Source organism: Brassica oleracea, chromosome C4 (assembly GCF_000695525.1).
Source record: "Brassica oleracea var. oleracea cultivar TO1000 chromosome C4, BOL, whole genome shotgun sequence".
In the NCBI taxonomy this organism is placed as follows: domain Eukaryota; kingdom Viridiplantae; phylum Streptophyta; class Magnoliopsida; order Brassicales; family Brassicaceae; genus Brassica; species Brassica oleracea.
The window spans coordinates 53,541,394-53,565,766 of record NC_027751.1 but is presented as its reverse complement, the minus strand read 5'-3'; the positions used below and the strand labels follow the sequence as shown (position 1 = coordinate 53,565,766).

Below are 24,373 nucleotides of genomic sequence, written 5' to 3'. Positions count from 1 at the left end.
AATGTATGCTAACTTCTATAAAATAATACAACATATATATCGAAGAATCCACTAATATTATACTACGAATTTGTAAAATAATGCAGTATACACATCGAAAAATACAATAATATTGCCACACCACATTTGGGAAAGACAACCTTTCGTAGTTGTCTAAGTGTATTGTTAATAACCGTCAGTGTACACCATAATTTTAGTAATGTAATCACAATTCATATATTATTTACAACTATCAATTGGTTTTTAGTAATGCAATAAAGAATCATATTGTATATTGTATGAAAGGATCCAAATAATAAATAATAGCATTACATGTAATTAGTCTAGACAAGGAAGGATTATTTAATAAAGGTTGTGAGAATGATTCTCGTGATGACACATAAGTAATGGCATTTTGGTTAATCACACAGGGGGATAAGGTTAATTGTTAATAATGTTCCTCAAATAATAAAAAAGAGATTACGGTTAAATATTCTCCATGCCAACACGTCCCTGTGAACTAAGAATTTAACAAGGATCAAAAAGGGTAGTTAGATGTTAGGACGTAAATGCAAACCATTTCTTTATGTATGGGTGGATAAACCATATATATCCGATTAATATATATATTATTTTATAGTTTCAGGAAATGTAAGTTTAACACAGATTACAATCACAACTCTTAACATCGATGATCCACATACATATGTAATTACCTAAGCTGTGAGAGTATATGCAATAGAATCAGAGGAAGGTTTAGGTGCATTGCGGTGAACCAGAGTCCCCTGCGCCATCAACATGGATTTGTAAATCTCCACCAGCTTCTTCTCATCATACTCCTTCTTCGCTAAACCCGACCCGCACCCATATTCACCGTAGGCGAATGAAGACCCTATGGCCGGAGAACTGGCGAGGCGCACCATCATATTGACGTAAGAATCTCGAAGCCGCGTTAGAAGCTTCTTAGGGGACGTCTTTTTCAAGACCCTCAGCTTCCGCACTATGTTGATCCTCTTCCAAAACCGTCTCTTCCGGGTCGGATCCGAGTTGGACTTCTTAGTCGAGCCGTCAAGCCTTTCGTATCCTCTTGACCTCCGCCAGTACCTTATCTTCATCACACTCTCTCACTCAGTGTATATATCTCTTATGTTATCTATAGATCTAGAGAGAAAGAACGAGGAGTGGAGACTTTTAGTTACAGAGAGAGGGAGACTTTTTGGTTTGTTTATAAAGAGCACGGATCTATATGCATTATTCGAGTACGTAAATATCATGCGATATAGTTATTTTACTTATCCTGAAATAATTAAAAATGGTTCACGTAGGAAAACATTAAATTTAGTAAGCATATTGAGTTTCTCATCCGACAAAACAACGAAATGATGATACTATCCAGAATGGAAAAGGTCAACACTCAAATTTAAGAAGCATACAACAAAGACTTTTTTTTTTTTTTTTTTTTAGTCCCTTCTATTATTTAAACTTGAGATAGTCTGGGTAACCAAACCGGAATAGAACAACCAATAAAAAGTAACTCCTTATGGAAGGATCTAGCAGTCTTAGCTAAAAAATTTGAAATCTGATTTCGCGCCCGTAGAACATGAATAATGCTGAAGTCCGGAAAGCATATCTGTAGCGTCACTATCCTCTCCAATTTCGTCGCAAAACTTGGCCACGCCTGAGGGTCCTTTATCATTGCAATCAGCTCCTTACAGTCCATCCCGAAGCTCTGACATGTTGAGTGTTATTCTCCATCGTCCATCGCAGTGCTTCCACTTCCGAATGCAAGGCTGATTCGCGTCGAGTGAAATTATTTGTTCCCATAAGTTGAACGTTTCCACCACTGTCCATCCATACCTATCCTCCGCATCCACTGAATTGAGCAATAGATGTCCAAGATTCATCTAACAAGCAGATATTACTCAAGCTTATGATTTGGGAAACCTCAGAGTTGTTATTTTGTACCACTGGTTGTACCACTTCGGTAGCGTCAAACCAGACTTGACATTCACTTTCTGCATGTCGAACTAGCTACAAAAGATCTCGATTTATATCCCTAAAAAGTTTGTCATTTCTACCCTTGCAGATATAACAACAAAGACTTGGTTAATTGCAATTTTTTGGTGAAATAAATAAATTCATTAAAAAAAACGCAATGAGATGCGCGTTAACAGCGAGATGATTGCTGGTTGCAATAAATGTGTAGTAATACCCTCAACCTCCCCCCTGAAAGAATCGTGAGCGTTGGATCTCTTTTTCTCCCCCTCTCATGTGAACTACACTTTTATTGTTGGGAAAAATACAACTGAGTTTTATTCCTAGGCCTTTTGAAGTGTGGACTGTAATTTCTACGACCATAACAATGTGTGTTTGGTGTATTTTTGTTTAGATGATGTTTATGATTGATATTAAAAAGGAAATAACAAGTTTAGATTGGTGTATTCTTAGAGTATGACTAATCCGGACTCTTAATTTGGAGTTCTTAACTTCTGATTTGACATTTTTTTTACGCTAAGAACCGGCTCTTATAACTCTTATGAAACGTTTCTTAATCTTTTTTAGTTAAAAGATAAGAAACGGTTCTTAGCCGAAACTAAGAACTCCAACATAAGAACTCTCATGGCCTTATTACTCCCACATCTTTCTCGGACAAGACATGAGGTTCTGAACATTGTCGTATTATTAGTCATCAGACCAACAAACTAAAACTAATCTGTTTTTTCGGCCTTAGAGCATGCGCAGTGGCAGAAAAAAGAAGAGTCTCTGAACATAGTTAATATTAAAAGAAAAAAGGATGAGAGAGATTGTAGAAAAAATGAAGAACGTTTTTTCTTCCGGAATCGTTCGAACAATTCTCATAAGCTCTTCTGCCATTTGGCAATTTCTGAATGGTAAAATTTCTTTTTAACATTTAAATTTAAATATTCACAAATAATCATACTTATACTAATATAATAATTATTAGAGACTTAGATTGAGAGACTATACACTAATGATGCTCTTAATAGGCTTTCTATTGATATTTTAAAACTTGATATATATATATATATATATAGATTTAAGTAAACAAGCCAAAGAAATTTTCTCACCTGAAGAAAACATTTAAGCTTCCTTTTTTATAGAAGAAAGGTGTAGGAGATTGTATTTGTATTTTCTGTTCTGTATTTCCCTTTCTTTCATGTGTTTTGGGTATATTCAAAATTTCTACTTGTGATTTTTTTTTTGGCACGCAGAACACATAAAAGAAAGAGAAGTAAAATTAGATCCCTTTTTGTGGGTAAATTGTGGAAGATGAGATCTTGATATATAATAATAGTACATGAAATTATGTAGACATGATTATATCCTCTAGTGGTGTATTAAATTTGAACATTTATTTTCGATAGTTAACAAGAGTAATTGAATTCACAAGGGTTATATAGTCGTTCGTTTCTAATTTCCCGTCTTTTAAAGTTGGTTGAAATACATAGTCCACATAAAAATGTACACCTACACTTCGTACTCCATTAAATTTCTCGGAAGTGTACTGAGTCGAGAAAATATAAGAGAAATTGGCCGTATAGCCAGAAAAATATCATAATTAATTATCTAACAAAAAAAACTCCCACCATTATTTATAAAATATATATTATATTATCATTTTTAGTTACCGGTTAATGAAATCAACTATCCACCACTCTTTTTCCATTCCCAGCGCCTTACCTTTTGTCACTGTTATGATACGCTATCACCAACTTCACACCGTGCGTTGTATTTATTGTGTCTTTAATCACCACTTCTTTTTCTATCATCATCATATCCTTTAGTTATTATTAACCAGATCTGTAATTTTCGATTTTATAGTTTTGCCATTAGATCCTTCAAAACAACCACAATCTTCTTGATACCAGTCTCCACTTCTTTCGCCGTAACCACCACCACTCGTATATACTATAAGTTGACGGTTGTACTATTCTACTTGAACAATATGTACTATGTTATTTCGTTGTTACTATTTTATTGGGATCTGCATATTTTGATATTTGAGTTAGAGTTTATATTTCTTTTTAGGGTTTAGTGATTAGTGTTTTAGATTTAGTGATTAATGTTTTAGGTTTAGTTTGTTGTAAGTTTGGGTTGATGTTGGGATAAACATTACCTCACTCCCTGCAATCATTAATATTTAAAAATTTAAACAATATGTACTATGTTATTTCGTTTATTACTATTCTATTTTGATAATATTTAATATTATGTACTATGTGCATATTTTGATATTTAGGTTAAGATTTATATTTTTTCTAGGATTTAGTGATTAGTGTTTTAGATTTAGTTTTTGAAAGATTTAGGTTGAAGTTGGGTTTAACTTTATTAATTTTGGATATGTATAGTATATAAATATATTTAAATCATTTTATAATTTCATTACCATACACTATACTATTTAGCATGGTCTATTATATTTATATATTATCACCGTAATCAACGTGGATGCCATAACCAACACTACTCTAATAACATTTTTATTTACTTTTTATTTAAATGATAGATGTTTTTTTAATGTTATTACTGGCACTTAAAGAAAAGAGAGAACCGGAAGAAAAAGAATAAAGTGTTATAAGATCTAATAATGTCAAATCATATGCTATATTCTTAATTTTGTCTCCAAAATTGGCTATCTCACCGATAAGCCCAAAATATAATCAGCTCCATTTTTTCCTATAACGATGATGATAAGTTATTTTAACCTTACAAGGACTCCCGCCTTTTATTACAAACACATATTTACTACTACAAAATACTCAAACTTAACAGATTTTTAGTGTATCTTCAAGACACAAGCCAAGCGACCAATGCATTTTCCTCGTCATGATCCAACGGTTCTCCAAAATTTTCGCAGTTAGTTTTCCCTACTGTGGCATCATCATCACCGTCCAAAAGCCACGACACAATTGAATCAGAACCCTCTTTCTCACCGCAAAGGCTATTCCTATTACCTTCATGCCAATCTATACACTCGTCCATCGACGCATCGGTAGCTGGAAGCTCGTAGTTGATTAACGACTGCACCGATGGACAAGGCTGAAGACAGTCGAGATTCCCTTGGTTAATTGAAGTCTCCGAGAGCCCTCTGGCTACTTCAGAGTCCCCTAAATGACTCAACTCTGCATCACCACCACATGAAGTGAGCACGTTGCATGCATCTGCCTCGTCCAACAAAAGATCCATGATGTTATCATCGAACGACAAAACTAAATTGTCGCCGTTAGTGCCCATGAGATTATTATTATTATTGCAACAATCTCCTCCTTCATGATAGGCTCCATAGTAGTCACATGGTCCTAGCTCAGCCTCTGCTCCATTTAACTCCATCATTATTGCTTCTTCTCCCGCCACCTCTTTAACCGCTACGTCGGCTTCTGGCTCCGGCGGTGCAGACGTTCTCTTCGTCTTTCGAGTTTTGGGTTTCATGGCGGATCTGCTGGTTCTCCCTGGTCTGCGTTTTGATGGTGGACGCGGTGACGCCGGTGGAACGTTCATGATTACGGCGGGGGCATCGTGAGAGATCGACGGCTTTCTGATGATGAAGTTGTGGAGTTTACGGCGGAGATGAGAGTTCCAATAATTTTTTATTTCGTTGTCTGTTCGCCCTGGTAGATGACCAGCAATTAGTGACCACCTACATTATTAAATACAAAAGCAATTGTTATTATACCTCTATGTATTAATAATTTAGAAAATTAAATATTCCCCTGGGAATAAGGAGAACTTCGTGGCCTGATTGGAATCAATACTCAATAGTCAATAGTAGAGTGGTCAGACTAGTTTGAAGTTGACTTTCTGACCTAACCATGCTTCTAGAACTAGGTTTCTTTATTAATAGCAATGCCAACAAATACTAGAAATGAGTCGAATGACTCGAGCAATGTCATTTTAAAAATATTACTTTATCAACTTATAGAATAAATGGAAACACACATAGATTTGTATCACTATATCGAATTGAAGTTTAATTAATAATGATAGTATCAGTTATCAACTTATCATAATTGATTTTTCTCAACAAAAAAAACTTATCATAATTGATCTTCAATTATATATTTGTATCATATATTGATAAATTAATAGTTTACAATTTTGTGATACTATTTAATCGATGTAACTTAACATATATTTTTGTAGGGAAAGTACATTTAGTGGTTGATTGTTTCTATTTTTCAACTAGTTTTTGGTTTTTGTTTTTCCAAAAACTGTTTTTTAGCCAATCAAGATTTTTGAAAAATTGATTTCCTATAAATTAGGGAAACTAGTTTTTAAACTAACTACCCTATTCTAAACAAAAACCAAAATCTAAGTTTTTCTAGCTTTTCAAAATAAAAGAACTGGTAGTTGATTCACGTTTGATCGTTTTTCATATTACTATAAATATTTTATTTAATAATAATGAACCTTGTAGTTTTCTAGTATTGTTACCATTATTTATTATGACAGTGCCTACTATTCACAGAATGTCTAGATAAAATAAATTTGAAATTTAGTTAATTTTAAATAAAATAGATATATGTTTATATAAATTTCAAACTAAGATTAAATTTACAAAAGCTAGTACAGTATGTGAATCATAATTTACCTAACAATAAATTGATCTTTATAATTGTTTTTGCTTTACTATAGTGAACTACAAAATAACTCATAAGAGTTTATGTTTATCTATAAAAAAATGATTATTTAAAAATTAACTATTAAATAATATGTATATATTGATGTTGATAAATTTTGGTATTAGTTAGGAAAAATTTTTCATGCCTATAAAATATAAGACCGAACCAATATAATACCTTTTTAACTATTTTTAAATAATGATTTTATTATTAATATTTTTATTAGTTAAAAACCAAAATATAAAATAACCATCCAATCAATTTTTTTAAAAATATAGGCAATAAGGTTAAGTAAAAATAATGTTTTACATATATAATATGAAAATATTATATAAAAACGTTTTAAAAAAAATTGTCAGCTAAATAAAATTAATTATTTAAAATTATTTTATGTAAATTTTAATATTTGTTAAGAGATCTATTGGTATTATTTATTAAAAATATATTTATTTGAGTAATTTTATGTTTGTTTTAAAATAAATTAACTTATAAGTGAAGTTCTTAAAAATAATAAAATTAAATAAATTATTTATCAAACTTTATAGAATCCAAAATATTCAAAAAAATTAAAAAAATTAAAAATCAAAAACCAAAAACCAAAAGACATAGGTGATGATTGTTTGTTTGGTTTCTACTTTTTGGATTTTGGTTTTTGGTTTTTAGTTTTTGGTTTTTGGATTTTAGATTTTGGTTTTTGGTTTTTGATTTTGCAGTAGATTTAAGTTTTTTGAAAAACATGATTGGTGATTTTAGATTTTAGTTTTTAGTTTTTGGCTTTTGTTTATAAAATAATGAAATGAAAATATTATCAATAGTAAAATATTTATTCTGGAAATAAAAAATATAATATCATTACCCAAACACACATAAGCTTATTTAAAAAAAAAACAGCAAAAACAAATATAATTTTATGTTTTAAACATAAACTTAAAATTTTAATTCTCTGTTTAAACATAAGTTATATATACTTTGCTTTATATTTTTACTATATTTATACATAATCTAGCTAAAATTATTAAAAGGTACATTAATACAACTAAATTTATACATAATTTTTTTGTATTGGCTAAATTTTAAAAATTAAATTTCTTTTTTTATTAATTAGTTTTAATTTTTTTTATTAAATTATTTTATAATTTAATAAATTAAATTAAAAAATGTGGCTATCGGTTCATTATTAGATAAAATATTATTCAACTGTAATAGCTTTGGTAAAATTAAGCTGTGTTATAAATATTATTCTTCTTAAATTTGATTCTAAGTTATTTTAATAAAAATTAGAATTATTATTAAAAAGGCCCTTTATATCCTACAAAAGAATTATATTTTTTTACTGATATAGATTATTTTGTAGTTTTAGAATTTAAATTTAAATGATAGACAACATTTTTTGTTGATTCTTAGTAATTTGGAATAGTTACTATATTATCACTAATCTATTTTTATTTATTTATACTATATTAATGCTCAAATATAGAAATAATATTAAAAAAAAAAAAAAAACAAAAGGTAACGTACATTGTTTAAAGAAACCAAAAAAATGTGGTTTTTAGTTTTTGCTAAGAAGTAGGTAGTTATTTCAAAATCTGGTTTCCCTAAATTTTAGGGAATCTATTTTTCAAAAATTTTGATTGGTAAAAATACAGATTTTAGAAAATCAAAAACCAAAAACCATTTTAGAAACTGCAAACAATCAACCTCATAATCTAGAATCACCAATCAAATTTTTTGAAAAACTAAAATCTACAGTAAAATCAAAACCCAAAATCAAAAATCTAAAAACTAAAATCCAAAAACCAAAATTCAAAAACCAAAAACTAGAATCTAAAAAATCACGTAAGTTTGTCTCAACTCAAAGATAAAAACTTATGACAGACAGCCAACAACTAAACTAAAAAATTTGTGAAAGCATCAAGAGGGAGACCCACGACTAAAAAAACAGTTTCTTTTACTACCGTCTTTTGTAATCTACTGTAAATGTAAATTCCCAACCACAGAAAAATGCTCACAAATAAGTAAACCGACGTGCAATCATAATATTATATGTGCACTGAAGCCAAACCTAAAATGGAAACTATTAAAATAATACAGTACCTATTTCCCAAAGTGGAATGCAAATTAACAACGAGTTCTTCTTCTTCTCGGGTTATGTTTCCACGCTTGAGGTCAGATCTAAGATAATTTATCCATCTCAATCTACAGCTCTTTCCACACCTTTTTAATCCTTTTTTACAAAATAAAATAAAAATAATTAACAAAGTAATAATACATGTCAGATTTAGATATAGCCATATAGCTAAACATCAAAGCTATCCGTCTGTTTGTTTTTAGAACACATTTTTAAAAACATGTTAAGACAGCTCACGAGATTTTTATTTTTGGGAAAGAAATAAGTAATTTATGGGGTCTGATATAAGACTGCTCACGAGATTTTCAGCATTCTGATAATTGCTCTTGTATATCATATGCATACACAACTACAAAAGATCTCAACTACTAATTAATGCAGTACTAATAACATGATTAATGTGGGTTCTTAAGGTCAGGTTCTTAACGGAATATAAGAAATCGTTTCTTAAATTTTAATTAAAAAACTTAAGAACCGGTTCTTAAATATCTTATTTAAGAACCGGTTCTTAATTTTTTTAGTTAAAAGTTAAGAGATAGATTTTTATATTCCGCAAAAAATCTATCATAAGAACTCCCATTAATTATGTTCTAAATCGAGTTGGCGATCAATTCAAAACTAGTCATGTGATTTTGATCTGATTATTAAAATGATATACAAAAAGACAAAATATAACTACGCATCTATTTGCATTCCTTTTGAACATAGTCCATAAACTATATAACTATATATATATATATATATATATATATATATGTTTTATACTTGAAGCATACATTTGGCAGCACTTTATATACGTACACCCACAAGTCACAAGTCATAAGTCACAACCCACGAGTAAAAACTTTTCTCTCTCCTGGAGTGCGACTCCAAAAGCGAAACTGAGATCTTGGAATTACGCGCTCCACCGGCGTTGTTCCCGGCGTCGGACCCCACCGCTGGCCATGACTAACAGGAAGAAGAAGAAACAGAAGCCCTCTGGTGGTAGCCCGTCTACCTCCTCTCGCTCCGAATCGTCTGAAACAAAATCCTATCCCCCGACGCTTGAAGTTGACGCTTCAACCGTTGCCCGTTCATCTCCGATGAATGAATCTCAGCTACATGGTGAAACTAACTCACTGACTGGCTCACCCCTCCGGGAATTGCAAGGTTGCGCAGCCGCCGTCGCAGATGAATCCGGAAACCCTAACCCCCAAATTTCAGCTACAGTCGAGATTGTACCTGAAGAAGTTGGACCTGAGGCTACTTCAACGCAGACCATGCTTGTGGTACCCTCTACCGTCATTGCCCCGCCGACTGGTGAGAATCTCAACACTCAATCGCCCCAAGAAGGTGTCAAGACCCAAGCGGCACTATGGAAAGATAAAGTTAGTCCTAACTCCGGGAAGCTAGAGCCTGAAGGTACCCCGTTTATTCTAGACTCCGGAGAGGCTTGCGTAAAAATCCCCAATGCTGTGATTGAAAAGAACCGGAAAGCTTGGGATAGTTTCATCATAGGGCAATTCTATGAAGAAGCCCCGGGTAGAGGAGCTATACACGCCATTGTAAATGGCATGTGGAGTAAACAAAGGCGAGATATCTCTGTCTCCAAAATGGATGCAAAAGCATTCCTGTTCCGTGTTCCTTGCCCGAACGCCCGCCGTAGGATTCTCAGCCAATGCTTATGGCAGGTCGATGGACAAACCATGTTCGTTGCGAAGTGGTCCCCTGGTGTTAAGCCTGAAAAACCTGCTCTTTCTACTGTTCCCGTGTGGCTTGATTCTGTGGGAGTTCCTCTGCAATTCTTCAATAAGGACGCTCTGAAGGAAATAGCTGGGCTGGTGGGTTATCCGATTCGCCTGCACCCTAGCACTGAAAACCTTACCAACATTGAAGTCGCAAAGGTCTACACTGTCATCGACCCCCGTAAGCCCCTACCGGAGGCCGTCTGCTCCACCTAGGTGCGAGCACTGTAGGTCTGTTAAGCATTCATCGGAAGCTTGTACCAGACAAAATGTGCCTCAACGTGCAGGAAAAGCACCTATCGCAAGCCAGTATCCAATAGTTGGAGCCTCAAAAACGCAGAACGTGCACAATGCCCCAGTAAAAGTTCCAGCGCCTGATCTTAGAGGAAAACAGAAAAGTAAAAAGCAATGGGTACGTCCTGAATCCATCAAGCGTCCTCTTATCATGGAAGAAGCCCCCTCGAAGCAGTCCGGCCCTTCAAAGGAACTCGCTGCCCCTACTCATGATCTCGAAGAAGGAGAAATATTTGTTGACTTTCGCAACCTAGAACTATCTTCCGCTTCTCCAAAGTCCTCTACTTCTTTAGATGAAGACGATCCAGGCTCAGAGGGGTTCTCTAATGAGGAAGATGATCCTCATGATCTAGCTGATCAGTACATCAAAGTGATCTCGCGGAGATCACAGAAGAAAGCAAGAGCTATCGCTAGGGCCAGAGGCCCTTTAATCCTCTGATTTTTTCCCCTCTTTATGGATATTTTTTGTTGGAACATTAGGGGTTTCAATGATAAAGTTAAGCGCAGCGGATTTAGGAAATGGTTTCGTTCTAATAAGCCAATTTTCGGAGGTCTGTTGGAGACTCATGTCAGTAGCGCAAATGCTGGCTCGATCATCAATAGAGTTTTTCCTGGCTGGCATTACGAATGTAATTACGAATTCTCGGATTTAGGTAAAGTTTGGCTTCTGTGGCATCCGTCAGTTTCTGTATCGGTGCTCCAGAAATCTCTTCAGTGCATCACCTGCTCGGTAAGGTTGCCTTTTATCTCTACTGAACTTGTTGTTACTCTGGTCTACGGCTCAAACCACAGGAAGGAGAGACGGGAGTTATGGTCTGAAATCTCCTTCCTCTTCTCCTCCTCCCCTATCATCCATCTACCTTGGACTGTTTTGGGCGACTTTAATCAGATTCTAGCGGCTTCGGAACATTCTTCTCCTGATGCCCCTTCTTCTTCCCGAGGAATGAGGGATTTTTATAACTGCACACTTTCTGCTAACCTTTCAGATCTCTCGTACTGTGGAAACTCGTTCACTTGGTCTAACAATCAAGGTGCTTCGGTGATCTCAAAGAAGCTAGACAGGATTCTCGTAAATGACATATGGCTGCGGCGGTTCCCGAACTCACTTGGTGTCTTTGGTGACCCGGGAATCTCTGACCATAGCCCGTGTTGTGTTTACCTTGATACCTCCTTGCCTAAGAAGAAGCTACCCTTCAAGTTCTTCACCCTCTTGAATGATAATCCAGAGTTTGAAATCCTAATATCTGAATGCTGGAATTCTCTTGAGTTTGAAGGGACTATGATGTTCAAAGTTTCTAGGAAGCTTAAGGAGCTAAAGAGTATTATTAGGTCCTTTAGTAGAGATAACAATTCAGGGATTGAAAAGAGAGTCCTAGAAGCTTTCGATCAACTCACTCAGTGTCAGCGAATTCTCCTATCTTCTCCTACTCCTCAGGCGGGCATGGATGAGAGACTTGCTTTTGGAAAATGGTCAGAGCTTGCTAAGGCTGAGGAGTCATTTTTCTTCCAGCGATCTCGTGTCAACTGGATCGATAAAGGTGACTCCAATACTACTTTTTACCATCGGACAGTACGGACTAGATCATCTCAAAATCATATTATGTTTCTTAAAGATGAACATGGTAATGTCTTAAGCGAAAAAGATGATATCATGAGGCATGTTGGCTCTTACTATGAAAGCTTGCTAGGAGGCACACCGTCGATGACACCTTCTACCTCAGCTGACCTTTCTAGCCTGCTCCAGTATCGATGCTCGGAAGATGTAGTGGCTGCTCTTCAAGCGCCCATCACAGCAACTGATATTCAGGCGACTTTCTTCTCGCTTCCGAAGAATAAAGCGCCTGGACCTGATGGTTATCCTGCGGAATTCTTCATTGCTCACTGGAAAACAGTTGGTAATGATATGATAAATGCGGTTCAGGAGTTCTTCACTTCTGGTAGACTTCTACAGCAATGGAACGCCACCATATTAACCCTCATCCCGAAGAAGCAGAATGCAGTTTTAATCTCTGAGTTCAGACCCATCTCTTGCTGTAATACAACTTACAAGGTTATCTCCAGGATGCTCTCTAACAGGCTAAAGAAAGTGTTGCCTTCTGTAATCTCAAACACTCAGTCAGCTTTTATTCCCGGAAGGCTACTAGTGGAGAATGTCCTCATGGCTACAGAGCTGGTCAATGGGTACAATTGGAAAAACATCTCGAAGCGATCGTTACTCAAAGTCGACCTGAAGAAAGCGTTTGATTCTCTCAACTGGAGCTTCATTCTACTCATCCTACGAGTCTTGGGGTTTCCAGAATCTTTTGTCGGTTTGATCGCAGAATGTATTACAACCACTCGCTTTTCGGTCTCAGTTAATGGTGAGCTCGGAGGATATTTTAGGGGAGCACAAGGATTAAGGCAGGGAGACCCTCTGTCCCCCTACTTATTTGTCCTTGCCATGGAAGTCTTTGCTCAAATGCTGAACAGAAAGTATGCAGAGGGAAGCATCAGGTATCACCCAACAGCGTCGAACCCCTCAATAACTCATCTGGCATTTGCAGACGATATTATGGTATTTTTCGACGGTCAATACGGGTCTCTCCAACAAATAACTCTTACCTTAGAAAGCTTCTCCACATGGTCTGGCCTGTCAATGAATCGAAACAAGACGGAGCTATATGTCGCAGGAATGAGCCAGATAGAATCAACGGAACTAACAAGCCTTGGCTTCTCCCTTGGCTCTCACCCTGTTCGCTACTTAGGATTACCTCTTATGCACCGCAAGTTGCGTATCTGCGACTATAGGCCACTCCTGGGTCAACTAAAAAGGCGATTCTCATCTTGGTCCACAAGGGCTCTCTCTTTTGCAGGACGTAAGTTATTACTTTCCTCTGTGACCTTTGGTACTCTTAACTTCTGGTTCTCATCTTTTGTGCTGCCAAAAGGGTGTATCAGGGAAATTGAGTCCTTGTGCTCAAGATTTCTTTGGAATGGTAATATTACAAACAGAGCAGCTGAAAGGTTTCATGGGAAACAGTTTGCCTCCCTCGTTCTGAAGGTGGTCTAGGCCTCCGAGACCTTCATACTTGGAACAAAACCCTTGCGCTCAAATTATACTGGTTACTTCATGCTGAAACTGAATCTCTTTGGGCCGTATGGACTAAGACGCACAGACTAAAAGGCGCCAGCCTATGGAGTATGGACGCAAAAAAGCAGTCCTCTTGGGTTTGGTCTTCCATCCTGAAGCTTAGACCTATGGCTGAGCAATTTCTTCGCTGTCAGATCGATAATGGTGCCTCAGCAAGCTTTTGGTATGACTACTGGTTGCCTATAGGCCCCCTCATTAAGTACTTTGGTGATGCTGGACCAAGACACATAGGAGTTCCTCTCAACGCCAAAGTAAGTGAATGTTGTACCCCAAATGGTTGGTCTCTGAGGCCAGCGAGATCTCACAAAGCTGAACACCTCCAGATCCTCCTCTGTTCAGTTCCTCTGCCCTCTTCATCCATTACCCATGATGTCTACAACTGGTCTGTAAATGGTCAGTCCCTGGACTCTTTTTCAACTAGTAAAACCTGGGACTGTGTGAGATGTCGGGGCACTACAGTAGATTGGGAATCTACTATCTGGTTCAGTGGACACATTCCTAAACATGCCTTCAATATGTGGGTGGCGAACCTTGATAGATTACGAACTCGATGTCGATTGGCTGCTTGGGATATAACCATTGTCAAGACTTGTTTGCTTTGTAATCTCTATGATGAAAACAGGGACCACCTCTTTCTTCGGTGCTCCTTAAGTGAGCAGTTATGGAACATCATCATTAGGCGCCTCGGATATAGACCGTTCTACTTCCATACCTGGTCCGCTCTTATTGCTTGGCTTGACACTAGAGACACAACAAGCCCTCTCACACTTAGACGCCTTGCAGCTCAGGCAACCATATACAGTATTTGGATCGAGCGCAACAACCGTCTTCATCAACGCATCTCTTCTACACCGGCCAGACTCTGCAAGGATATTGACAAGCTCCTCAGGAATACAATCCTAGCAAGGAAGAATCGTAGCAACTTCGGTGGGCTCATGCAAGTATGGTTCAAACATACTGTCTAGTGTGATGTGGATCTTCTATCTCATCATATAAGCCTTTTGTTGTTTTTTATCTTTTTTTGGCATCAATCGGCTTTACCGCTCAATTTTTTTGTAAATTTACAACTCTGTTTCATTTTAATGATAATTAACATACTTATCAAAAAAAAAAAAGTCACAACCCACCGTAACTGTGACACTGACAAATAACCAAAAAGATTGAAATGAAATCGAGACGAGATTAGAGTTGATATTAGACTTTCTAACTTGCTAAATTTTATCCTAAAGACTGTGATTGGTACATAGAAGAGGAAATGAGAATAAATGAAAAAGTGAAACTGAGTGGAAAATGTAAAAGATAAAAATATGAGAGAGAAAAATATCTAGAGTAAAATCATATATCTCTAGTATAATCAAGAGTAATATTTAGTGTTTTTTTTTCCTATTTGTGTACAATACATGGAGTAAATAACAAAAACTTATGTTCCACTTGATTGGTAACATTATAGCTCAACCTAGAGTAAATATTGATCTAGAGTAAACTTTTACTCTATTAATACCTTTCAGTCACACCAAAGTATAACTAGACAGATAAACCTCCATAATTCATGAAAGTCACGACAAGAGCCATGATCACTTCTCTTCACTATAGCACAATGTCATAGCTTGACGTTCGTGATAGACTTACATATGCATGATAATATTGTTGTATTTGTAATCTATATATCACTTGATAAGAAAAAATGTGTAAATATTATTACCAGCATTTTTGGGGAGAGATCTCCAAGAGCCTTCACCGTTGGATTGAATATAGCTGGAGAGAATATGGTCTTCCTCCGCCGTCCATCGCCCTCTCTTTATTCCGACCTTCTCGCAACACGGGGCTCTTCCCATTTTCTTCTTCTGTTGTTATATTTTATGGATCTATGATTCTCTCACTGACCACCAAAGTCGAGCAATGGGGAGAGAGAGGGCATGTATGAGTGTACGCCAGTGAGAGGACAAGAAAGAGAAGTAACTGAGTGCCTAGACAACGTAAGGAGAAGAGACTGATTTGGTTATTTATAGCGGAAGATGGAAAATTAATTACAAAGAGGATTAAAGAGCTCGCACGTTCGAGAGGGAGAAAGAGATGATGACACGTGTGTGGTTTATGAAGCGCCACATTTGTATAGAAGAAGACTGAAGTCGTGGCTTATTCACGGTCGAGAGACTCGCGATCGGTCCGTGCAGGCTCGTCGTGGTTCTCTTGGAGCATGATTATTGAGAGTTTTTAAGGTGAGGTTTTTAACGGAATATAAAAACCCGTCTTTTAATTTTTAATTAAAAAAGTTAAGAACCAGTTCTTAAAACTCTTATTTAATAGTCGGTTCTTACCTTCTTTAGTTAAAAGTTAAAAAACGGATTCTTATATTCCGCTAAGAATTTCATCTTAAAAACCTCGAATAATCATGCTCTTAGGCGCTAATTCTAGTATGTGCTGAGATCATTGACTTTACTTCTCTTTTCGAATTTTGTTTAATTTGTTAAATCAAATATTTTAAGCAAGATAAGATTTTAGTTATTCATGGTCACATTAATACGTAGATCATATAGTAATCGCAAATTATGAATAGTATATAAATATCCGGATCATGGTCCGTTGACCAATGTATTCTTATAGGTCTTCCTCTTGTAGAATCACAACCCGTTAGCTTCTATATGTAGTAGCTGCAAAAAAATGTACGAACTACATATAAGTTATAACAAAGTGATCAAATGTGGTTGGTGTGTTTGATCCTATTTAATCAAACGAGTTAGATAATTAATTGGTTAAACATCTACAACGCAACAACTGCTTAAGTTGTATCGTCGGCCGTATGATTTGGCACTACACATACTGAATTTAGTTTCAACGGAATCTTATGGGAATCACAGGAGAAATAAATTTGATAAGTTTCCTTATCAAACACAATACACGAAAAATATGAATTCAACCAGCAAAATAAGATTCCCATTTACTTCTCATCATACTACATGTTCTCCACATGTCATTATTGGCCATTTTGTATTGCATTGGCACTTCCCTTGGTAGTTATATTGGACAATTTGAGAAAGACCATAGTACGTACACAGTACGCAACTATATATATATGATCACTAGGTTCCATTTCCATATGATGTGTCCAGTGAAGTAATTAATCCAACAACTTCGAGACCATCATTTAAAGGTATTCCTAGCTAATATACAATACGTGTGTTACAAAAAAAAAAAAAAAGCTAATATACAATACGTTCAATTGTCAAAACATCTTCAACCTAAGTAGATGAAACATCACAACGTCCTAGTTTTGGAACCAACTGTTATTTACAAGGGGGTGGATATCAGAGTTAAAAATAAGCATGCAAAACATAAAATTTCTGCCAAAACCGCATAAGATTCATAAACGACATTGTTTGTATTCGCTGATTTGGTAGAAAATGAACCGGAATTGGATGGTTGAACCCAGCCCGGGTTAGTAGATTCCCAACAGCCGCGAGATCTCTTTGGTACGCATTGGAATTTACCAATTTCGGTTGAGTATTCTCGGTTATCTTAGTTTTTTTCCACTGCTTTTAGTTTAGTGAACCCGGTTATCTTAACCAAACCGGATTTATCAACCGGTTTGCGTTCTTCAGTGTTTCTACATGTTCGCCCGATCTCTAACCGAATCGACGTCGTTCTGATCGGTGAAGTCAAACCGAAAGACGAGGCTCGATCAGACACAGCAAGAGATGAGCTCGATCCAGCTCCGATCAAACCGTAGTAATCAGCATTCCCAGTTTCTCCGTTATATAGCCCATGAAATGAGATAGGAAATAATTCTGAAAGGTTAAAGCGATAAATAATAAATGGTTGTTTTTGGGTAGGTGCAAAGGGGGACGGGAGTGTGGTGGGACCTCAACACATGTCCGGCTCCGGCTGGTGTTGAGCCTCGTGCGTGTATAGAATCTGCGGTGAACAAGGAGATGGGTTATCGTTCTCAAGTCCACATCTATGCCATTGATACAGGTAATGAGTAAGGAGGCGTTAGAGACACGTGGAGGTCAAGGAAGGAGGGAGGAAGGTTGTTAGAGTTTGTTAGAGAGTTACTAACGGCTCCAGTGGTAAAGGGACGCGTGTCTAGTAGGAAACAGAGTGAGTATAAAAGCTTTGTTTCTCATGAGCTTTAGGATTATTCAGGAAAGTGTACCAGAATCAAATTCTCTCTTCTTGTAATTCTGGAAACGATATTGGATTCATACGTAAGGATTGTTCTCTCTATCAATCTTTTACAAGTGAGTTTATAGATCTTTGTTTACTGAGCATTGATCTATCGTACGGATTCACCGTATTAGTGGTATCAGAGCTCGGCGATTCTCGGAGATAATGGCGGAGACGCGATCACAGGCGATGGCGAAGAAGGCGGTGGTTCGCGAGGTGGACGAGGAGATCGAAGAAAGATTCGTCATTTTAGAGAAGGCGTTTGTGATGCAAAGTGAGAAGACAGATCGAAGTATTCAGGAGATGATAGATGCTTTCAAACTGATGACGCGATTCCCACCTCAAAACGGAGCTTCGACGAGTGAAGATCCGAACTTTCGTGGAAACTCACCGTTGAGATCTACAACCCAAGACATACACAACACAGTTCATCAACCTCACGCACAACGAGGTGAGAACATTTACAATGGGAGAACTCGGATGACAAAAATTGATTTTCCGAGGTTCTCTGGAGAGAAGATTCAGGAGTGGTTGTGTTTGGTTGAGCAATTTTTTGTGATCGATAATACACCGGAAGGATCGAAGGTTCCAATTGCTTCTTTACATTTTGATGGCTTGGCTCGGACCTGGCATCAGGCGCTGGTTCAAGAAGACGTTGAGGGAGTGATGTTGCGCGATTAGAGGACTTATCGTGCGTTAATCAAAGAAAGATTTGAGGAGGTCTTAGATGATCCGATTGCAGAGTTGAAGGAGTTGAAGGAAACGGAGGGTATAAGTGCGTATCATGCAAAATTTGAGTTGATTCGCTCAAGACTTCGCATGTCAAAAGAGTACTTGGTCAGTGCTTACTTGGCAGGATTGCGAATGGATACACAAATGCATATTCGCATGTTCCATCCAAAATCGACGAGACAATACTTGGTACTTGGTAGATTGTACGAAAGAGCTCATCCAAGAAAGCCGTATAAGGAGTGGAGTAGTAACAAAGGAAGTACACTTAGTAGTGGAGGTAAAGGGTTGTTATCAACACCTAAGTTGAGTGAGACGACGAATAAGGAGAACACACAAATAAGCTCAGAAAATTTTTAACAAATGAGGAGATGAGTGAAAGAAGAGCTAAGGGTCTCTGTTACTATTGTGATGAAAAATTCTCACCGGAGCATTACTTGAAGCATAAAAATACGCAGATTTTTCTAATTGACTTTGCGGAGGGTGAAGTTCAATATGAGGAAGAGGTTGCTGAAGATGATGAGGAAGGAACAACAGATGGTGATATTGCTCAGATTTCGTTAAATGCAGTCTCGGGAGTTACTGATTATACAACAATGAGAGTTAGAGGTGTGCAGGGCAAGAAGAACATCTACATTCTGATCGATTCTGGTTCAACACATAACTTTGTTGATAGAGATGTCGCCAATAGATTGGGATGTAGAATTGAATCAGCGGGTAAAGCAAGAGTTTCAGTGGCTGATGGGACGAAGATAGGTGTGTGTGGCAAGGTCTCTAACTTCAGATGGACCTTTTAAGGGCACCAGTTCCAGTCTGATGTTATGGTCATTCCTCTAGGAGGTCATGACATGGTTTTGGGAGTACAGTGGTTATCTCGGTTGGGTCCTATAACATGGGATTTTGAGAAGTTGTTCATGCAGTTTAAATGGCAACAGAAGAAGTGTGTTTTGCATGGTCTGAAGCCGGGATCTGTCCGAGAAGTTAAGGCCAAAAGAATTGAAGAAGTTAAGGAAACAGAGATTAAGTTGCATATGCTCTATGCATATGAGGCAGAGAGTGAGAATATTTGGGTGAATGCTATTGAGCAAACCAAAGATGCATCATCTGAAGTTACAGCCATTGACAAGTTAACAGCAGAGTTTGCAGAGATATTTGTAGAGCCTACTGAGTTGCCTCCTTTTCGCTTGAATCATAATCACAAGATCACGCTTGTGGAAGGAGCAAACCCGGTTAATCAACGTCCCTATCGATATGCTTTGCAACAGAAGAATGAAGTTGACAAGATGGTGAAGGAATTATTAGAAGCAGGGACTGTACAACCGAGTTGTAGTCCTTATGCTTCACCTGTAGTGCTTGTGAAAAAGAAGGATAATACTTGGTGTCTTTGTGTTGATTACAGGAAGCTCAATCAAATGACAGTGAAGAACCGGTTTCCCATTCCTTTGATCGAGGATCTAATGGATGAGCTGGGCGGTTCAGCAGTCTATTCTAAGATTGATCTCAGGGCTGGTTACCATCAAGTCCGTATGGATCCGTTGGACATACAGGAGACATCATTTCGCACTCATAGTGGGCACTATGAGTATTTGGTAATGCCATTTGGCTTAACCAATGCACCAGCTACGTTTCAAGGCTTGATGAATGATGTCTTTCGGCCTTATTTGCGGAAATTTGTGCTTATCTTCTTCGATGATATACTCATCTATAGTCCTAACATGGAGCTACATTTGATACATCTTCGAGAAGTTTTTGAGGTGATGAGATCACACAAGTTGTATGCGAAGCGGAGCAAATGTGCTTTTGGTACTGATAAAGTGGAGTACCTCGGACATTTCATTTCAAAGGAGGGCATTTCTACTGATCCAAGTAAGGTGAAGGCTGTAGCAGAGTGGCCTCAACCCATTAATGTGAAGAAATTGAGAGGGTTTTTGGGGTTAGCAGGCTACTATCGCAAGTTTATGAAGAGTTTTGGTTCAATAGCTCGCCCTTTGACTATACTCACGAAGAAGGATTCGTTTGAATGGAATGGTGAGGCACAGTCTGCATTCGTGGATTTGAAGAAAACTCTGTGTGAAGCACCTGTGTTGGCAATTCCCCGCTTTGACAAACCATTTCTCGTTGAAACGGATGCTTGTGGAAATGGAATTGGAGCGGTCCTCATGCAGGAGGATCATCCAATATCTTACATTAGCCGTCACCTAAAAGGCAAACAATTGTTACTATCCATTTACGAAAAGGAGTTGTTAGCTGTGGTGTTTGCAGTGCAGAAGTGGAGGCACTATTTGTTACCAAATCACTTCATCATTAAGACAGATCAGAGGAGTTTAAAGTATCTGTTGGAGCAGAGGTTAAACACACCCATCCAGCAGCAATGGCTTCCTAAGCTACTTGAGTTTGACTATGAGATTCAGTACAAACAAGGAAAAGAGAACTTGGCTGCTGATGCTCTTTCTCGTATGGATGGTTCTGAGATACTTCATATGGCTATGTCAGTGATGGAGTGTGACCTAATGAAACAGATTCAGGAAGCATACGAACGGGACCCAATGACCAAACAGTTGATTGAGGAGTTACAGATCAACAAAAATGCGAAAAAGCATTTCACATGGGTAAACAAAGTGTTACGTAGGAAGACTAAGATAGTTATTCCTGCCGATGTACCTTTGAAGAACAAACTCCTTCAGTGGTTACATGGCTCGAGTCAGGGTGGGCATTCAGGGAGAGATGTCACATTGCAGCGGGTGAAAGGCTTGTTTTACTGGAAAGGAATGGCTAAAGACATACAAGCTTATCTTCGAAGCTGTACGGTTTGTCAGCAGTGTAAGTACGACAATGCTGCATCACCAGGCTTACTACAACCATTACCCATTCCAGAAGGTGTGTGGATGGATATTTCAATGGACTTTATAGATGGATTACCGTTATCTTTTGGGAAATCTGTTATATTAGTTGTGGTGGATCGGCTGAGCAAGGCAGCGCATTTCATGGCTTTAAGTCATCCTTATACAGCTATGACAGTGGCTCAAACCTTTTTGGATACAGTCTTCAAGCTCCATGGTCTTCCTCGTTCGATTGTAAGCGACAGAGACTCGGTTTTTCTGAGTGATTTTTGGCAGGAACTCTTCAGGTTGCAAGGTTGTTCTTTAAATATGTCGACAGCGTATCACCCCCAGAGTGATGGGCAGACGGAGGTTGTTAATAGATGTCTGGAGACGTATCTTCGATGCATGATGAGTGATAAACCGTACTTGTGGAGTCGCTGGTTACCTTTAGCAGAGTTCTGGTATAACACGAATTATCATTCTGCAACTCAAGTGACCCCTTATGAAGTTGTATATGGTCAGGCACCACCAGTGCATCTTCCTTACTTGCCTGGTGAATCCAAAGTACAGGTAGTGGCGAAGTGTTTACAGGATCGTGAGGATATGTTGTTGATGCTCAAGTTTCATTTGCTGAGAGCTCAACATCGCATGAAACAACAGGCTGATAGCCATAGAAGTGAGAGGAGTTTTGAGATTGGTGACTTTGTGTATGTCAAACTGCAACCGTATAGACAACACTCGGTGATTCATCGGTCTACACAGAAGCTTGCTCCTAAATACTATGGTCCTTACAAAGTTCTGGATACGAGAGGAAAGGTCTCTTACAAGTTGGAGTTACCAAGTTCTTCTAAGATTCATCCAGTGTTTCATGTGTCGCAGCTGAAGAAGGTCATCGGTGATGTGACTTCTTCAACGCAATTACCTTCTGTTCTTCGGGAGACAACAGTAAAGGTTCCTGAGCGTGTGATTGAGAGAAAGATGGTTCAACGCCAAGGCAGAGCTGCCACTATGGTTTTGGTGAAATGGTCGAATGGAGGTGTGGAGGAGGCTACTTGGGAGTTTCTTTTCGATATGAACAAGAAGTTCCCTGATTTTGAGTTTTAAAGAAGAAACCTTGTGGACAAGGTTGCTTGGAGGGGAAGGATGTGATACAGGTAATGAGTAAGGAGGCGTTAGAGACACGTGGAGGTCAAGGAAGGAGGGAGGAAGGTTGTTAGAGTTTGTTAGAGAGTTACTAACGGCTCCAGTGGTAAAGGGACGCGTGTCTAGTAGGAAACAGAGTGAGTATAAAAGCTTTGTTTCTCATGAGCTTTAGGATTATTCAGGAAAGTGTAACAGAATCAAATTCTCTCTTCTTGTAATTCTGGAAACGATATTGGATTCATACGTAAGGATTGTTCTCTCTATCAATCTTTTACAAGTGAGTTTATAGATCTTTGTTTACTGAGCATTGATCTATCGTACGGATTCACCGTATTAGCCATCGTCAATCTGGAAGAATACTTGTTACTCACGCCCCCTGCGGTAAAAAAATCCTCTATCTATTTGTTTACTCTTTTAAGTGTGTTTAAAGAGTCTCATCCCTAATTTCTTTCTTTCAAGGTGGGAACACGACTTATTTTCTTTATTGCTCGAATGGTCTGAGCATGACCCACCTCCGGCTACCCTCATGCTGATATCTACTAGTCATACGATGGTTGATCCTTATCTTATGTTCAAACGTAAGGATACATAATAGATTTACTAGTAAACCAATGGTTTCAATCATAAAGCCAAGAGATGTGAAAGAAACTAGAAATTCTGATTTGATCATTTGTTATTACCATTGATTCTTCATCTCCTTCACTTAACCGTAGAGCCAGATCACACATCGCTTGTGTTGTGGACTCTACTTTCATTGGCTTAATTACCATACGATAATCTATGCTTCTGAAAATCAGTAAAGAAGCTGTCAATAACATCAAAAATCTTTTTACACTGTAAGGAACAAAAACAAACGAGAAAAAAAAACCTCACTTGAGTCTCAACTCTTCCATGCTCGACAAGAATAAGTGCATCAGCAATTATACCACTAATGGCACAACCAATATGGTCATCAATTTCCATAATCTTCTCCACACTGCTCGGCTCCTAAAAAAATAAAAAAAAATCTATACTATAATAGATGAGTTTTTGTTCACTCCTCAGCGCGCCACGTCAGCGTTTTGTGAGCCCTATTTTTAAAAAGTGTGAAAAAATGTCAAGTCCATAGCTCGAACCCGGGTTATTGAGATATAAACACCAACGTTATACCACTAAGCTAAATGATACATTGTACATTGATGGTCGAACCTAATATATATTTATGAAGGTCGGAAGCTCTTGCTTCTTCGGATTCCTCTGAGGGTCAGACCTACAAGTGCGTTATGGGTTTCAGTTTTAAATGAGATTCATCACGTTATATGAAAAAAGCTCAAGTTTGCAACAATTATAGTTTTCTCATATTGTAAACTGTTGTCGTTTAACATGAGTTTGAGTTCTTTTCATCAATGTCTCAAACAAGTCTGAGTTACAGAGTTGTGCCATGTGTCTGTTCATAATCTATTTTTTCACCGGTGAACTCTTCATGTCCACATCTTAAATCGCTTGATCATAAATGTTCCTGATTTGTAGCCCCAATATAAACCCTATATATATGATTCTCATCTTTGATGAACCCAATCTGCTTCTCCAATAAAACTCACTGATTCCTCTTAGATTTAACCAACTTCTAGAAAATGTTT

At 37.4% G+C, this 24,373-nt stretch overlaps 2 protein-coding genes across 2 annotated transcripts; both read right to left on the bottom strand.

The window, feature by feature from the left end:
• Nucleotides 1-589: 589 nt before the first annotated feature.
• On the bottom strand, nucleotides 590-1,213 carry LOC106340968. Its single transcript, XM_013779788.1, has one exon. It carries the CDS (start codon nucleotides 1,092-1,094, stop codon nucleotides 696-698), a length of 399 nt encoding a protein of 132 aa, XP_013635242.1. The 5' UTR covers nucleotides 1,095-1,213; the 3' UTR covers nucleotides 590-695.
• Nucleotides 1,214-4,625: 3,412 nt separating this feature from the next.
• Nucleotides 4,626-15,854, bottom strand: LOC106341419 (transcription factor MYB12-like). The gene is made up of 3 exons (XM_013780185.1): nucleotides 15,599-15,854; nucleotides 8,715-8,844; nucleotides 4,626-5,638 (listed from the first exon to the last, which is right to left on the bottom strand). The coding sequence occupies exons 1-3, from the start codon at nucleotides 15,729-15,731 to the stop codon at nucleotides 4,789-4,791; spliced, it is 1,113 nt and encodes a 370-aa protein (XP_013635639.1). The 5' UTR covers nucleotides 15,732-15,854; the 3' UTR covers nucleotides 4,626-4,788.
• Nucleotides 15,855-24,373: the final 8,519 nt, after the last annotated feature.

Coding starts and splice junctions, on each gene's coding strand:
- LOC106340968 (XM_013779788.1), bottom strand. CDS start 1,094: ATGAAGATAAGGTACTGGCGGAGGTCAAGAGGATACGAAAGGCTTGAC.
- LOC106341419 (XM_013780185.1), bottom strand. CDS start 15,731: ATGGGAAGAGCCCCGTGTTGCGAGAAGGTCGGAATAAAGAGAGGGCGA. Junction 8,845..15,598: donor ATCTCTCCCCAAAAATGCTG/GTAATAATATTT, acceptor TTTGTAAAAAAG/GATTAAAAAGGTGTGGAAAG. Junction 5,639..8,714: donor CATTCCACTTTGGGAAATAG/GTACTGTATTAT, acceptor TTAATAATGTAG/GTGGTCACTAATTGCTGGTC.